This window comes from Podarcis raffonei, chromosome 2 (genome assembly GCF_027172205.1).
Source record: "Podarcis raffonei isolate rPodRaf1 chromosome 2, rPodRaf1.pri, whole genome shotgun sequence".
Taxonomy (NCBI): Eukaryota; Metazoa; Chordata; class Lepidosauria; order Squamata; family Lacertidae; genus Podarcis; species Podarcis raffonei.
Genome location: NC_070603.1, coordinates 49,550,725 through 49,568,013, shown reverse-complemented (window position 1 = coordinate 49,568,013; position 17,289 = coordinate 49,550,725). Strand labels below are relative to the sequence as shown.

Sequence of the window (17,289 nt, the reverse complement as noted above, 5' to 3'; positions counted from 1 at the left end):
ACCACTGGTTTCACTGCACATGCCAAGCATAAATTTCCTTCAAGGAATTAGGTCTTTTGTCAACCCTTTATGATAGAAACTGTGCCCCTTTGGATGTTGTTGGACTACAAGTTTCATCATCCCTGACTGTTTTCCATGCTTGCTGAGGATTATGGGAGTTGTATTCTGTCAACATCTGAGGCGCCTTAGGTTCTCTGTGTGGGGAATTGCCAGAATATATTTGCTTCCATACAGGATTGCCATTTTCCTCAAAAAGCATATGTGTATTTATTATTACATTTATATCCCACCTGCAAGAAGCTCAAGGTAGCGTACATGGTTCTCTCTTTCCTCAGTTTATCCTCTCAACAGCCTTGTGAGGTAGGTTAGGCTGACTGAAGGTAACTGGCCCAGGTCAATAATGTGACTCGACTTTATTTTAGTAATATCTGGTTTCTATGCTCTCTTGTGGCAGGATATAAAACATTCCACAGTTGGTGTGGAGGTGGTGATGTATTTTGAAATATTTTGTTTCCCAAACCACTGATTCACTTGCAAAGAAAATATAGATATGCTTAAATATATTTTTCAATCCCGAGTGATGGAAGATAGGCCCACCATGCAAGTTTCAGGAAATAGCTATTATATGATGGGGAAGGCTGGAACAAAAGATATTCTGACACACAGTGCCAAGCCCTTAAGAATAATGGTTGAAAGCAGAACGCTTAATATGGCTTAATGGCACAAATATGTTGAAACACCAATGTAATAAAAACAGTGCAAGTGGGATTTGAAAAGCAAATGGGAAAATATTAACATGAGAATGCATCTGGAAGGATGGGTGGGAGTTTAAAAGTGTCCTCATGTTCTCCTGGCAAACGCAGTGGTGGTTCTGGTTCTTATTAGAACAATTTGGAAGTCAACAAACTGCTGACCTTAATTAAGAATCTTTTATAATCTATCATCCTCTTCCTACAGCAGTTCCTTGCTAAATAATCTTAGGAACTTGTTTTGAGCTGGGAAAATGTGTGTCTTGAATGCTCAGCTTGTCTGGAACAAAGTAGGGTGTTTTTTAACCATCTTTAAAACGATAGCTATGAGTAATAGGAACCCTGAAAATTATGGGTTATGACTGAATAATAAAATAAAAGAAATAATAGGCAGTACTTGGGTAACGATATTCTGTAACTATAGAAGCAAAAGTATATTTCTAGAGTAGGTTTGCATTTTTTTATCAGTCCATCTCCATGCAGAAGATTACTTTCTTTAATCCCTGCCTGATACACAGGATAAAAGCAGGGATACCAGCTTTTGAGTTGTAGGAAGGAACCTGATAAACTGAAAGGAGAACTTTGTGGTGTGTGGAAAGGACCCTTTTAGAGGGAGGAGGAGAGAAACCAGCCAACAAGATGCTGTGGAATAATTAAAGCAGAAATATTCCTGAGATGGCCAAAATCATGATCAGATGCAGGAAGGATCAGGAACCACAAGTTCATTGCTAGTATATTCATAGCCTTGCAACAGTTTCCCAATCACAATTCTGGCTCAGGATATAGAACAGTGGTTAATACACAGCTCATTTGATTTTTTTTTATTGTTAATTTTATTTTCTACATTTTACTTTTTGTTTGTAAACATCTCTGGAATCTCATATACCCACTCTGGGGTGTTCATTTTGAACCTTTGATATATTTTATGCCACTCTGTGTGAAAGAAAAGCCTTTGCAGAATTACTGGAATGGTAGCTGGGGAAATAAAACCATCCCACTCGGTTGGGCAGAAGGCTGCTCTACAAGCTTTGCCAGCTGCCTTCTGCTGAAGATGATTGGATTGGGTTCAGTACCATTCAAGGAAGCTGTGTGATATTTTATGCTTCCTTTCTTACGGGAATAAGGGCTACTGGACATGAGTCCACAGTGTTGTGAAGCAACATTTTCAGTAGCTGTGGCAGTTCAGTTGCCTGGGAGACACTTAATTCATGTGAATTTGGGGCGATGGCTCAACCCTGCTCTCTCCAGAGTACAATGAATGAACAATTGACTTGTCTCCTAAATATTTGCCCAGAAAATATTGACCCTTAGTTGGTGTATTGCTGACTCAAATCGGCCCTCCACCTACGTATTATCCAATTGGCTAACAAAAGGAGGGTCTTGATTTATACATAGTAAAGCCCTTGCTTTAAAAGCTGTTGATGCATTTTAAATTATAATTTAAAATAGTAAAATTTTGAACTGTAACAAAACAGTTGGAGAGAAAGAAGTAGTTGTTGTTCCTGTCACCACTGCTGTCCCACAGCAATCCATTGTTATTACCTTTTAAAAACAACAGTGTGTCTTTAACCCCCAACAGCTACTGCATATGCTGTATGGGAGATCGATACTTCCAGAACAGACAATGAAGTAACACTTTGAAAAGATGTCCAAAGCTGCTGAGGAGCATGGGTTTGTGTAGGACAGAAGCTTCTGCTTCCTTCTCATCCTCCTTCCATTGCTAACCCATGGTATGGTTATTGAACATGAGGCTTCCACTGTGCTGAACCTAAGCAGGTCTAGGTCTTGCCAGTGCCAGAGACATCCAGGGAACCCTCAGTTTTGTGCCCCCTCAGTGGTTCTATGATGAAAGGACAGTGGGATATAATTGTAAGATCTCCCCCCCCCCCCCGGATCCCAAACCTTCTCTGGCTGATGTTTGTTCCAACCAGTGGTTTGATGGGTTTTGAGGTTTTCTAACCAATGGAAGAGCTCTAAGATGTGAACGGAGGTAGAGAGATGTGGCAAAGCTTAAATGATTGATCATGAAATTCATGCTGGTTTACACTGTCCTGTGTCAACCATCCCTGAATTCATTTTCAACTGCTGATCCTTTTTTTTACCTGTTTAGAGAATAACGTAGAAGTTTTGCGAGTTGAAGTGAAGCCAACAATGATAATAATGACTTCCCTGACTTTCAACTCTCTTATCATCGGATAATTATTATTATTATATTTGTTTGTTTGTTTGATCATTTGATTTATATACCTCCCTGTATATATTTTTATATATTAAAAATAAAACAGTAAAATAATAACTCCCGCTTCCCACAGACACATTAAAAAAGCTGTAGAGTATTAATCAGCCTGGTTGAAGAGGAATGTTTTTGCCTGGTGCCCAAAAACATACAATGAAGGTGCCCGGTGAACCGCCCTGGGGAACGATTATATAAATAATAGGAGGAAATTTTATGGGTATGCTTCATACTCATAAAGGAACATTGTGAGGTGTTCCCCGCCATACACAGCTGGACAGTGCTCCACACTCCAGTATGGAAACCTCCTGTGTTGAATCTAGTGTTGCATATGCAGAGTTCCATTCATGCAACGGGACTTTCCCCTGCCTCTCCTCTCCCTGCTCACCCTCAAAATCTGCTCCAGAGTGGAGATGAGTGGAAAGTTCCATTGCACAAATGGACATCTGCTGAGTAGTAGTGTTGGACAGGACCCACTTGTAGAGAAGGGTGGATACATCAGCATAACAACTGGGAGATAAGAACCTTGGAATCTGGAACTCTTGGCAGCTCTTGGCCACTGGGGAAGGCTGGGCTGATGTCCACTTTTTTCCTGGAGTAACAAGGGAGCTGGCAGTTCATCTGAAAATCAAGTGAAGAGAGAGCTTTTTCTTTTTTTTAAAAAAAAGCATAAATTAATACAATGTTTAAATTCAGATGAAATCTGACATCTTTGATATGTGTATTGTTAACAGCAGGAGATAATGAGTGGGATGAAATTGATTTTCAACTTTTTGAATTGTTTAGTAACATATGACGGGTGAAAAAATGTAATTCATTTGTTTGGGAAGGTTATATCTTCCAAATTATGCCAATTTTAAATTTTTATTAAGACCAGTATTGGATTTGGGAGAGCAACCGTGTTCTAAATGACTGGCAGTCGTTAATATAATTACTCTTGCAGAAGGATGGAGTGGTGAAGCAATTCAAACCTGTTTTTGTATCGGGGTTGGCTCACATGCTTGTAACATTCCTGTTTGTAGAAAGTCATACTAAATTAAAACACACACACACACACACACACACACACACACAAAAGCCCACATTTTACTCAAATATGCTTCACATTAAATGGCTAATGCAGCATGTTTATGGGTAAAGCTTCCTCCAAAGGAGCTAAGCTCTGAACTCACATGATTGGTGTTTATGTTAAGTAGGCATTCCATGCCATTGTAGTCTGTGTTTATGTTTCTATCTGAAATCACTGCATTCCACTGTTGTTGCCTCCTCCCAAAAAACTGCCTGTTATACCAATGGCTTTGCTTGGCTGCATGTATTGAATATATCACAAAGAAAAAAAGTTTGCTACCATGCTTGCTTAGGACACAAGTCTCTAAACACATTGGCACGCTACTTCTCCTTGTGTTGGGGAATAAGCCCTTATGCAACACAAAAATGAAGTGGACATTTTGCTCAACTGGTGTGTGAGGGGGAAAGCTCTTCCTAAGGTGACCCTTCTCCCTGCCTTTGGAAGCCTTATGCAAATCTGCTGCAGGCGATGGACTGTGGGTAGAAAGGTAAAGGCAAAGGACCCCTGGATGGTTAAGTCTAGTCAAACTTGACTGTGGGGTGCCGCACTCATCTAGGTCATGTGGCCAGCATAACTAAACCGCTTCTGGCGCAATCGGACACCATGGCAAGTGCCAAAGTGCACGGAAACGCTGTTTACTTTGAGTAACCTCAAGGGAGGAGTGTTTCCAGCTACCCCAGCCCCTGTCTTTGGAAGCCTCAGTGGTGCCTGAACTGCTGCTACCAAAGGCGCAGTGATCCTTTGGGGAAACTGAGGGAAGCCTTGACATTTGGTCATACTGATTTGATGCTTGGCTAATTTGCAGTAGACATCCAAGCAGTGGCTAGAATATCTAGGACCGTGGCGAAATGGTTCATAATCCCTTGTTATTTTTTCCTACTGCAAAGATGTGTAATGCTGCTACATTTATAGTATACAAGTGTTGTTTTTTTGTATGCTGTTGCATTTGCCATTATGCTGCTGTTAGGAAATGGTTCTTGCAAATGCTGATTTGTGGTGTATTGCTGTTGTCCTTGTTGCAAGACACTTTGAGCATAAGTGTATGTGTGGAAAAAGAAAACGAAAATTAAGTGGTGATGAAATGCAGCCTTGGTCCTGTTCCACCCAAGAACAGCCTGATGTCAAGCTGGTGGAGCCTTGTCCTACCCACTAATCAAAATACCAAGTAGCTAGGTGTGGATGATCAGATTTTTTTAGTCTCAGTGGAGGAGTGTCCTCAAAGTCAGGGCTTTTCTAGAAAATACCTATTTTGATGGAAAGAAAACTAAAGCAGCAATCAACGGTTCAGTTATGAGACTTTCCCAGAAGGGAGAGAGATTGGGGGGCAGAGGGAAGAAGGGGTTGTTGGCAGGAACATCCAGAGCGGTGAGGCGGTGCCACACCATTGCCCTCCTGACAGCAATGGTGCTGCTGTTTTCCAGCATGAGTAGGGAGGCAGGTCAGCTTGGTGGGAAAGTCGGGGTTGTGCAGGCCGGGTGCACCGGTGGAAGTGCTGGATTGGCTCTGTCACTCTGTGAGCATGTCCTTGACCTCACAGCTGTACAGTCTTGCTCCTGGTTGTGGGGGTGGTAACACAGCTGTGCCGTCTAAATGCAGCTTGAACAAAAGTGGAGGGAGAAGGAGGATAGTTGCAGTGTCACAGGGAGGACAATGGGGTTGGAGAGGAGAGGCGCCGCTGTTACCTACCCTTCCACTCTATTTTACAAATACCTGAAAGGAAAGAAGACTCTGGGGGAAAGGGGACTGGAGAGTATAGAAGTGCAACTCAGGAGCACCAAGAGAAGGAAGGGCTGGTGTGTCCAAGCAGTTATAGGCTTGGGCAGTGACTACTTTATTAAAGAAGGGGTGGTTCTGGGTGGGTTCCCAAGCAAAGGGAAGTGATCTTTGGCTTGATTTACAAGGGAGGATGGGGGCTGGAGGTAACTGGCTTTTCTACAGTGAGCTTAGCACTTCCTGTGTGGTGCCCTTCCTTCTAGGGCTCCTGGAAGCCAACCAATGGAGTTTCAGTGAGGCTTTGGTTAGACTGCAACAGGGTGGAGGTAGGATGTTTCAAATGTTCCCTAACTCCTGTCTGGGATCCTATAGTGCTGCCTGGCAAATTGATGAGTTACCAAACTGAAGTGCCTTCTTCCACCAGTTGCATTAGCAGTGCATGGAAAATATGGTACATTGGTCTGGCTTCTTGGGTGCCTGATTTGATACCCTTGTTAATGTTCAATGTGCGGCTGGTGACTGGAAGCCACAGTAATGCAAAGTCTTCCAATAGGCAGGGGTACTTTGTCCTTTTCCTGTTGCTAAGCTACCACTGTTAAAAGCCAGAATACATCCTGCTAGCCACACAGCTGAAGAAAAATTTAACTGCTCAGTCTCTCCCAAAGGGAGAGTGTAATGCCTGCTTCCTCATCCCCATCACAGAGGGCTACATTACTGCATCATTCATGAACCCTGAAGTACATTTCTGCCTCCCCCCCCCCCCCCGCCAACAGTGCCAACATAAATAAGTCTGGTTTGTTGTTTGGGTTGGAAAAAATCGTACAGAAAGCTGTTATGGCCAGAAGGTCATGTGCCAGTTTTTCATTGCCCATAGCTTAGCAATGACAATGTAGCATTTTGTTTACTTCAAAGTTAAACATTAAACACTCCTTTTTTAAAAAAAAGAAAAAGAAAAGAGTACCATAGATATTTATGATGACAGGATCATTATTTGGATCAGTAACTTGGCTTGGTTTTGGAGTAGGCCAAATTTCTGTGCTCTCGGTAGTGGTTTTGGGTGTGGCCATTTCTTTCCCTTTATGTTAGGCCAATTTCAGACAGTTGACAGGTGTCTCTGCTGTTCTTCATCTTGTGTCATATGGCTATTCTCTTAGTTCAGGGGAGGGGAAGGTAAGCTCTCTGTGGTGTCCTAGCAACCAATGACATGCTAAACTATATATAGCTGACAAATGTGCCCTGTGATTACTTGGAAACCACAAAATGCTTGTTCCTCCCTTCTCCACCTTGAAATGGCCAAGATCTAAGTGCCACAATGGTGGTTGTTAGTAGCTGGCGGGAGAAAACCGAGCCTACAGAAATGAACTGGTTTTTGGCTTGTTGAATTGGCGGGCTGGCCCTTGGAGGCTTCTGTCTGGAGACCTCTGGAGAATCACAGCACCTGCTGTGGCTGCAGAGATCGGTAACTTGTAACTGCTGCCTCCTGTGCTGTTTTTGCTGCATTAGCAGCACCAAAGTGACCTCTCCAGGGTGCAAGCCAGCGCACTGTGTATGGAGGTCCTGGGGTGCCCAGACAATGCATTTGGCACCAGCTTGGCTGTAGGAGTTGGCTAAAGGAGGCATAAAAGGCTGGACCTTGAGGTTATAAATATTAAGTTTTGGCAGGGTATAGCAATAGTTTTTCCAAAATTCAAGAATTGTTGTTGTTGTTGTTGTTGTTGTTGTTGTTGTTGTTGTTGTTGTTGTTGTTGTTGTTATATTTTACAGTTGAGTTTGAAAAGCTGCATCAAAAGTGGGTTCTTTTGTGTGTGTGTGTGTGTGTGTCAGGTTTTACTTTGAATGTACTCTTGTAATACTCCAGTGTCTTTAAAAGTCACATTTGAAGTGGAATTTGGCTGCTGCATGTACTTAACATTAATAGCTACTCATAATGAAGAAAAGCTGCTCATCATAAAGGCTAATGGTCAAGAATGTGTATCATCTGCATGTTGCGTTAGACAAAGTGAACTGAATAAACACATCAGTTGTACTCTGGCTGACTGAATCCACTAGTTCTTCTACATTAGCCCCAGGAATCATTTAAAATCCAGCAGCTGAGCTCATATTGTGCCTGTAGGGGTTTTCCCTTTAAACTGATTGGCTGTAAGCAGTCTCTTTTCTGGTCTGCTTTGCATGGTCCACACTCATCCAAATCAGACCCAAGCCTATTGGGCCTCCTGCCAGGGAACTTGGAGGAAATGTAGCCAGGCCTGGCTTGGAAGCTGCTTTTGGCTGCACTGCCCCCACAAAGGTTTTTGTTCCTTCCCCATCCCTGTACAAATGCTTCTAACGCCAACTTTTCCTGGTGGGAGGAACACAAAGGGTGTGACTATAGCTGGGCACAATCCACCATTAGCGTGGAACAGTCTACAGTGGTACCTCGGGTTACATATGCTTCAGGTTACATACACTTCAGGTTACAGACTCCGCTAACCCAGAAATATTACCTCAGGTTAAGAACTTTGCTACAGGATGAGAACAGAAATCGTGCAGCGGCGGTGCAGCAGCAGCAGCGGGAGGCCCCATTATCTAAAGTGGTGCTTCAGGTTAAGAACAGTTTCAGGTTAAGAACGGACCTTTGGAACGAATTAAGTACTTAACCCGAGGTACCACTTTAATCTGGTTTGAGCTTCAGTTTGTTGGCTCTCATCCGTCTATTACTGAGGCAAGACAATGGTCCAGCACCTCCACTGCCACACCTGCAGATGTAAAGGAGAAATAGAGCTGTGTGTCATCAGCATATTGCTGAAAACATACTCCAAACCCCTCTGGATGACCCCACTCAGCGGTTTCATGTAGATGTCAAACAGTATAGGTAATGTGAACGTCAGTTTTCCTAATAGGTAATTATTTCAGTATAAACCTACTGAGGTGAGGAAAGAGCTTCTAGTTATTTACAGAACTTCTTTCACTTGGAACTATTCTATTGAAGTCAATTATGAGGATTGGCTGTTGTATTGGGAATGTTCTATTAATAAATAAGCTCTTGATTGTTTTAGTTAAAAATGATCAAGATTAAACCTTAGTTGGAGTTTATGGAATTCAGAACTATAGGGAGGGAGGTTGCTAGCAGGTACAATGGAAGAACACAACCAATAGTATATGTTGTAGGGAGTAACAACTGTTGCCATATTTGCTGAGAGAGAAGCAGGGCCACAGGTCATGCAGGTTATGAATGTATGAGACTCATTTCATAATTGTTTTTTGGAATGCTAAAACAAATGTTAATGTTTCCTGGCTATTCAAAGCTGCTTTTACTGGAAATAGCTGGCATTCTAAATATACAGAAATAGCAAATCTAGCACATAAAGTGTTGATAAATTGTTAAACTCATTATTTACAGTTCCATTTAAAAGGGAAAATTTTCTAACCCATGTAATTATTGAGTAATTTGTGCTTCAGCAGTTTGTTGCATACATTTTATCGCAATAATGTGATAAAATGAGCTTGAAGAACTGGGCTTGAAGATCTGAGAATGTCATTGAATTCAGTGATGCTTTTTCACTCAGTCTTTGATATAGCAGAAGATTCTGCTAAGAGAAGAGGAAGGGAGTCAGCTGTTTCCCTCCCCCAATCTGTTCCTTGGGGTAGGGAAGAATCTCCAGAACTGCTCTAGAAGGTGCTGAGAGGAGCTGCAGGGAGAAAGGGGGAAATTGGTGAGAAATCACATTCCCTCTTCTCTTATTAGTGGAGAGCAACACTAGGTCAAAGAATATTCCATGAATTGAAGGGCACCACTGGATACAGCCCCAAGTGTCTTTCTTAGTAAGAAAATTTCCTTTGAACCATCTGTTCGGAAGCTGATGCCACTATCCTCTCATGTTGTCCCCTGCAACTGTGATGTAAAATGAGGATTCAAAACTCAGGTAAATGGAAATTATATGGTCTGAAGTCCATTGTTAATGGTGTAACATCCTTTAACTGCAGAATATCCCTTCTCAACATGTTCCCTTCTTGCTTCATAACTGCTTCTTCATCTTCTTTTAAAGATGACAGCTTACTGATGGCCACCTGTGCATATTTTCCTTAGCAAATACCAGTAAAACTTATTACCATGTGTTTGAAGGATACAGCATTTGAGCAGTAATATCTCTTCTTTCACATACTGAATTAAATACATGATAATACTTTGAAAATGATCTTCTGCTCAGCACTCATTTTGTTGACCAACTTGACTAACTTGCACTTCCTCACTGCTTTCTAAAATTCTGCACGTATCTCTAACATTGCTCCTTCTACTTACTATTACTATGGGTTGTTTGTAACTTTCATTGTGCTTTTGAAACGCCTTCTCTATTCAATGTGCACCATATATTTATGTTAACATTTTGGTATCATTTTTGGCATCTATAGCTAGCAGTGTTTTTACAGCTGCTTTAGTGATAATTGTGTTTTGGTTTAACTTTCTTCTCATTAACAACAATCTGTTTCCCCACAACTGTAATAGTGAAGGGAAACATCAACAATGTAGGCATATATCGGTATGTACTCTTTTGTTGTAACTTGTTCCTACATCACTGCTAATGGAGACACTCAACTTTTTGGCAAGTCAAGGTGTTGATAGTGGTGTACAGAGCCCTAAGTGGCTCCGGGCCTGAGTACCTTCCTCAATACCTCCTGATCCTTGCTCTGAGATCAGTGAGGAAGGCCCTGCTCATGGTCCCATCAGTGGGCATTGTCCAATGTACTGTGACTGTAAACAGAGACTTCTCAGTAGTAGCTGTGTGGTAATGGTGCTCCCTCCCTGAAGATGAGGGTACTTCCTTTACAACAGACATTCAGTATCTTCTAACATCTGTCTTGTTGCTAGTTTTTCAAAACTCAGTACTGTGATTGTAATAGCATATTTTACATGTTGATAAAAATGCCTTTAATTTTTTTTCATTTTCTTGGCCATTACCAAAAAGTCCACTTTTTCAAAGCTGCAATTATAGTAAAACTGGCTATTTCCACGAACTGTCAGTCCTGTAACATTGAAATTAGGATTTAGCACCCTGGCTTCAATGTATAACATAACGTGGGTCCCACTAATTCACACAAAAGTTTACTCTAATCTGTGTTTTCATCTCCCCTTAAATAGCCCAGTAAAAGTTCAGTTAAGTTCCAAGTTGCTGAAAATGTACATTTTGTGTTCTTGAGAGAACTGTAACCAGCAGAGGGCAGTATGAGGCATCCTCTAGTCCAGTGGTTGTCTCAATATGTATGTCTCGAATGTAAGATTAAGGAGGTCCAGATGGATTGTTGTCAGGTGACATACAGGTCTTCATATTGAGCCCGTTTCTTATGTTAAGATAAAGTCAAGAGGGAAGTGCCAGGTTGACCAGATACCGCCTCTTGACTTGCATTATTTCAGCTGAAACATGTGACTCTAATCTACTGCTGAAGCTAAGTGGATCTGGCCTGGGCAGAATACCATCTGGGAGCCATATGTGGCTGTTCTTAGCTCTACGAAGGCAAAACTGGTACAAATGTAATAAATAAATAAGGGCATAATTAAAGCAGCTGTGTCCCCATTTGTGGGAATACCCTCCCCCCGCAAAAGCTCTCAGAGGGTCTTCTTCCTCTCTTAGAACCACAGATTTGAGGCAGGAAACCAAGTACATATGGTGATACCAAGCAACAGAGAAGTGTTATTAGAACTGCGGGGGTGGGGGTGGGATATACTTTTTATTGATCTGAAAAAATGACCAAGATCCCATCTGTACTATACATTGAAAGCAGTATCATACCACTTTAAACAGTAATGGCCTCCCCAAAATAATGATGGGAACTGTGGTTTAAGAGCCCTGAGAGTTCTTAGGAGATCCTTTTTCTCCTCACTGAGCTAAAATTCACAGAGTAGTTTAGCAATCCATCCCTCCTCCCAGGGAACTCTTGGAATCGTAGCTCTATGAGAATAGGATTCGCCTAACAACTCTTGGTATCCTTCCCAGGATTTGGGGGAGTAAGCCATGACTGTTTTAAGTGGGATGTTACTGCTTTAAATGTATAGTGCAGATGGCAGCTGAATATATTTGAAGGCTTAAGGTTCTGGGAAGATCTGGTAGGGGAGGAGGGTGTGATTAGGAGTGAGAGAAGAAGTAAAAGTTAACTGCAGACTGAGGGCAGTAACTAGCTTTTAACTGCAACAGCAGGCCACAAATAGGAAGTTGTGGCACAGTTAATTGGCAAGTTTGTGGGACCCAGGAAAAGTTCAAACTCTTGGTTGGCCAAGATAATAATTTGTTCAGTGCTAAATTTTTGTATCAAACGTAAGTGTGGGATGATTCTTTCCTTCTTGAGGCTTTTCCTACCTGTGTCCTCTTTTCCCTGTTCTGTACTGGAAAGTGAGTGGTGTGAAGAAAGAGACTTATAGTCCATTCAATTGTGATGAATGAGGAACAATTTACCTCACACCTTGGACTGTTTACCTAACCTATTGAGGTAAAGTGGAGGATTATGATCTCACCAAAGAATTTTCTAGATTAGGCTGCAGCTCCTGGAATTCTACTATACCAGATAAGACACCTGTATGGCCTGTTGCAATGGCCATGGTCATACTCAATTTATATATCACATTTTATGTCTGTGCTCAGAGCAGTTCACATAAGAAACAAAAACCATCTAAATACTGTGGTACAGTAACAATACATAGTATAAAAAGTATACCTGAAAACATTACACTAAAAACCCCAACCATTAACAGTTCATTTGGTATGCATCAAAATGTCACCAATCAGGTTCACCAATATAGCAAGTAAAAAGCTATTATAACTTCACACTCAAACCCAGTAAAATTAATACATAGTAATCCCCACCCTTTTATGCTTCAACCCAAGACAAGAAAATCCTCTCAGAGCTATCACAAAGGCTCCCAGGGGCTAGAGAGCGGTACAAGGTACACAGAAATAACAATTTCCTGATACGCAGGCAATTGTGAGGGAAACAGTAGGAAGCTTTTACGTATTTGTGGACAGCTGATGGTACAAGTCACATAGCTAAAGGGTGTGGGGTAAAACAAAGGTGTGGGAGGGGACAGAGTTAATGGTGGAGGTGGGTATTTCAGTGCAGCTAAGTGCTGCACTTAGACTTCAAATTTCAGAGGGTGGTGATATGTGGCAAGTAACAAAGTTGAAAATATGGAGAAGTGTTTAAGGAGGAGAACAGTTGACTACCAGGCTGGAAAAGGAAGAGGCTGCCAAAATACTGTTTTGTTGCTTTCTCTTAAAGCTCCATGAAACATGAGTACTTTGTATACGCAAATTGCCACTGAATGTTTAATAATAGGCCTTTCACTGTGTTGGCCTGTAGGGTTGCCAAGTCTCTCTCTCCTCACAGGGCCAGCGGGCCAGGGAGATGAGCCAGTTAGTTCAAGGATGTTGCCTGTTTGAGCAGGAAGTGGATGTTGGTGGTACATTGTGATTTTTTAATTTTTCTTTAAGTTTACTGCAAACAAATCTCAAGTGGAGGACTGATGGACTCATTTGCATGTGTTTCCAAAGCATATGTTTTATGTCTTTGTTAGCATTTGCTTCTTAGGTTCTTGCTTTTACAGGACAAAAAAATAAATAAAAATACTTAGATTGAAAGTGTATGCTGGAAAAAGGGGAAAGTTTAAACTCACTTGAGGGTTTAAGTATCCTTGTGGGTGTGGGCAGGAAAGACTTGAGGGTGGGCCTTGTAGAAAATAGCTTTCTCTCTTGTTCCAGCTCCTTTCCATGAAATTGGTCTTCTAGCGAGCAAGTTAGGCCCTATAACTTAACACCATCCTTATCATTGTCTATGCAGGCTGAACTGAGTTGGAGTCTACAGGTTTCCCACCTGTGTGATAATTTCACCTGAATACCTGACAATCCAGTTAATGATGGTTTTAAACAAATGAAAATTCACAGGAGAGAAGGGGCCTAGAATGCCATATCTGTTAAGGATAAAATTCCACTGGAACAATTGACTCCATGTTTGAAAAAAAATAAATATAGCATGTCATGCCAATCAGGCTCATGGATTTGCTAAAATTATTCAAAAGTTGTACATTAAGGCTACAAGTCTGTGGGTGGTTAACTGGGATTAACCTTGAATATCATACTGGAACTTCTTAATAAACATGTTTAAGATTAAATTTTATCATTTTTTATTATGTGCCCATTTTATGTTTTAGTATTTACAAGCAGCAAGGTAATATGTTTATCTACAGGATGGGATATTAATTAAAAATTACACATAGATTAAAAATCAATTACCATGAGCTTTATGAAGTACTGATTCTACAAGTGGAGATATGACAGACAATGTTTAAACTGAAGCAGAAAATGTGAAGAAAACAAATTGTGCATCAAGGAAATTTAGATTCTGAATAATACAAATCAGTTTAATATGTGTACATAAAATCATTTTGTATGCATGTTGTCAAGTAGCATCTTTATTCATGATTACTGTTTATGATGCAGATTTTATCATAATACAGGGACAGGAAAAATGCATTATTATGTAATAGACAACAGGACTGCAGTATATAGTATTAGATAGGGAAAGCTAATATTTGAAACTATCACAGCCTGGATTTTGCTTTTTAAAGCGTACATGAAAATCTCAGTGTTAACACCAAGAGAGGTTTTTTTTAATGTACTGCCTATACATTAAAATAAATATAAAATGTCAAATTATGCAAAATTCCATGTGTGCCGGTATTTAGAAAAGTATTACTCTTCTCAATAGTATAGGCAACCATGCACTACCAATTTGCTCTGCCCTGGAAACCAGACATGCTTCTCTGCAGAACGGACCAGTACTAGTTCGGTGTGATAGTGACATTTAAATTTGGTTCAGCTCCGGCTCAGTACTGGGAAAAGTATTATTATTATTATTTTGGCTTGCAACAGTGCCCTGACTTTCATATAGTTAATTAACTTCAGTTGAGTAGCCATCTGTGGTTGTTCTGGAAAAGACTGATAGAGCCAACACTGGAGTTGTGAAAAGGGAAATACAGTAATAGCTCTAGTAGTAGTATTGCCTGCAGCAAGCTGCTGACATTATTCAAGTACCAATTGGTCTTGTCTGACACACCAGTCTTTACAAACTTGCTAAATGCCTTGTGGCATGAATAAATTAATCTTGTCTTCCTAGGTGCGCTCTCTCCCTCTCAGACAGATAGTTATTTCTTAAATTGTTGAAATGCCTAGCAGGTGCTTTTGTCAAACATGAATTTACTTTTTCTTTTGCAGTGACTTAGACAGAAACAACATTACAAGGATTACAAAGGTGGACTTTGCTGGGCTTAAGAATCTTCGTGTTCTGTGAGTATGGGGGGGGGGTCTCCCTAAAGCAGTTCCTTTTATTTTAGTATTCAGTAGCTATCAACCACAAGCAATAAAATTCCCTCTGTGTTGTCAGTCTTCAACTGTGCTGCATACACTGTATTGAATTTATATGCTAAAAGTACACTTTTCAAAGATACAATGTCAGGCACATTGCACTTTCCACACTTGATTTTGATAAGTCTATTGTATCGTTTCGCTTGCTTGTAAATTGACTTTACTAAATTAGTAAGCAGGAAGTTCTGTAGAGTTCTGTAGGATATTGACTTAGACTTAAGCAGTGCAGTCCTAAATAGTAAAAGCCGGCTCAGTTCAGCGAGTTCACACCCAGAAAAAGTGTGAATAGCATTACTGCCTAAGTGACATTTCATAAGTGACACCAACAGAAAAACAACAACAGACAATGGTCTGATTTATTGAAGTTATGCTGTGGTAGAAATATCTGTGTGCAAATGTGTTAGCAAACCATTAAATGCTCACTAATAAAATGTGTGATTTTAACAAGTCTCCCCCCCCCCCCCCGAATATGGTTAGTCAAATAAGTCATGTTGAACTCAGCTGAATTCTGGTATTTAGAATTGCAGCCTGAGGCCAAGTTTGTACATGGCTGTTAGTCACTCAAAGACCGCAGTAATAACTTGCATGCATGAAAGAGACATTACAGATCTAACACAGACAGATATAAATCAGCTGATAGCTCTTATATAGAGTTTTTCAATTGGTATGGTTTTCTGTTAAGTTGATAACAATACTTCAAGCCTGATTAACACTTGATCCACATGTCATTCAGTAGCTAAGTAGAGCTGATGATTACTACACCCTGTACCGCATAATCCTATATATGTTTACTCATAAGCAAGTTCTACTGTGTTCATTGTCGTCTATTTCTGGGTAATGCATAGGATTGCAACCGTTTTAACCTATTACTGTCTTCTACCAAACATATAAGTTGACGCAAGGAATTCTGTCACCGCCCTTACCCTATGCCACATCTAATTTCTATGCCCTTATTAGTCAGTGTCATTGTCATATGATAGATAAGAAAAGAAACTAATGGATAAACTCATTTTTAAGCAGGAATTGTTTTCATTTGGGGAAGGATGAGTTGGTATCTTCTCTGTTTCCCTAGTTAATATGACTGGTTTTTAGATTGTTTAATAGTTCTATTTTAATGTGAATGTTTTGCAACATTGTATTTTAGTGGTTTGCTATTCGCTGCCTTGAGATCCCTTTGGGATGAAGGCTAGCTGAATATAATAAACATTTGTTTTGGAGAGAGTGGGAAGCTAACCTTTGTGATGTATTTATTTTTTACATAGGCAATTTGAGTAATTTGAAGATTGCTTATATTTTTAACATCAACAAATATCTTTTTTTTTCTAAAATAGGCATTTGGAAGAGAATCTAATTAGTGTAATAGAACGTGGAGCATTTCAGGATCTAAAGCAACTTGAACGGCTGTAAGTATTCTCTCTTGCTAAACCATCTAAATTGTACAGTTGAGAGATGGTAAAGCTATCTTGATGTGATGGAGGGTGGGGTAGGGGTGACATATCACATAGTGATACCTCGGTTTACGAACTTAATCCGTTCCTGAAGTCCGTTCTTAAACCAAAACCGTTCTTAAACTGAGGTGCGCTTTCCCTAATGTGGCCTCCCACTGCTGGTGCTCTTCCACCGTTCGGATTCCATTCTTAGACCGAGGTAAAGTTCTCAAACCGGGACACTATTTTCGGTTTTGTGGAGTTCGTAAACCGAATCGTTCTTAAACAGGACTGTTCTTAAACCGAGGTACCACTATACATGTTAACATAGCAGCTGTCTCACTCTGGGGGGTGGGGAAATGGTTTGAGCTTGAGGATGGAATATATTCAAGCTGTTAAAACTGAATAAACAAGTTATGATTGCTATTTTGTGATCTATGAAAAGCACTGAATAATAACCATAATAGCACCACCAGTGTGCATGACATTTTACAGAGTACAAAAGAATAGTTTCTTACAAGAATCTTACAGTCTAAAATTCAACACAGGGGAATCAACAGTTAGATAATACAGATATTTCAGTTGCACATGCTTTAACTGAGTTGCATGCCGAGTTCCTGAAGGGCATAGGCATCCTAGAATTGTAGAGCTGGAAAGATCCCAAAGTGTCATCTAGTCCAACCTACTGCAATGCGTGAATCACAGCTAAATA

At 40.5% G+C, this 17,289-nt stretch overlaps 1 protein-coding gene across 2 annotated transcripts in view; it reads left to right on the top strand.

Annotated features, from left to right (window-relative positions):
- Positions 1-17,289, top strand: part of SLIT3 (slit guidance ligand 3) — a 405,171-nt gene that overhangs the window by 14,498 nt on the left and 373,384 nt on the right. For both annotated transcript variants that reach the window (XM_053376507.1, XM_053376506.1), the window contains exons 2-3: positions 15,001-15,072; positions 16,482-16,553. In XM_053376507.1, the coding sequence (XP_053232482.1) occupies positions 15,001-15,072; positions 16,482-16,553 (144 nt within the window). The remainder of the gene's footprint in view (positions 1-15,000; positions 15,073-16,481; positions 16,554-17,289) is intronic.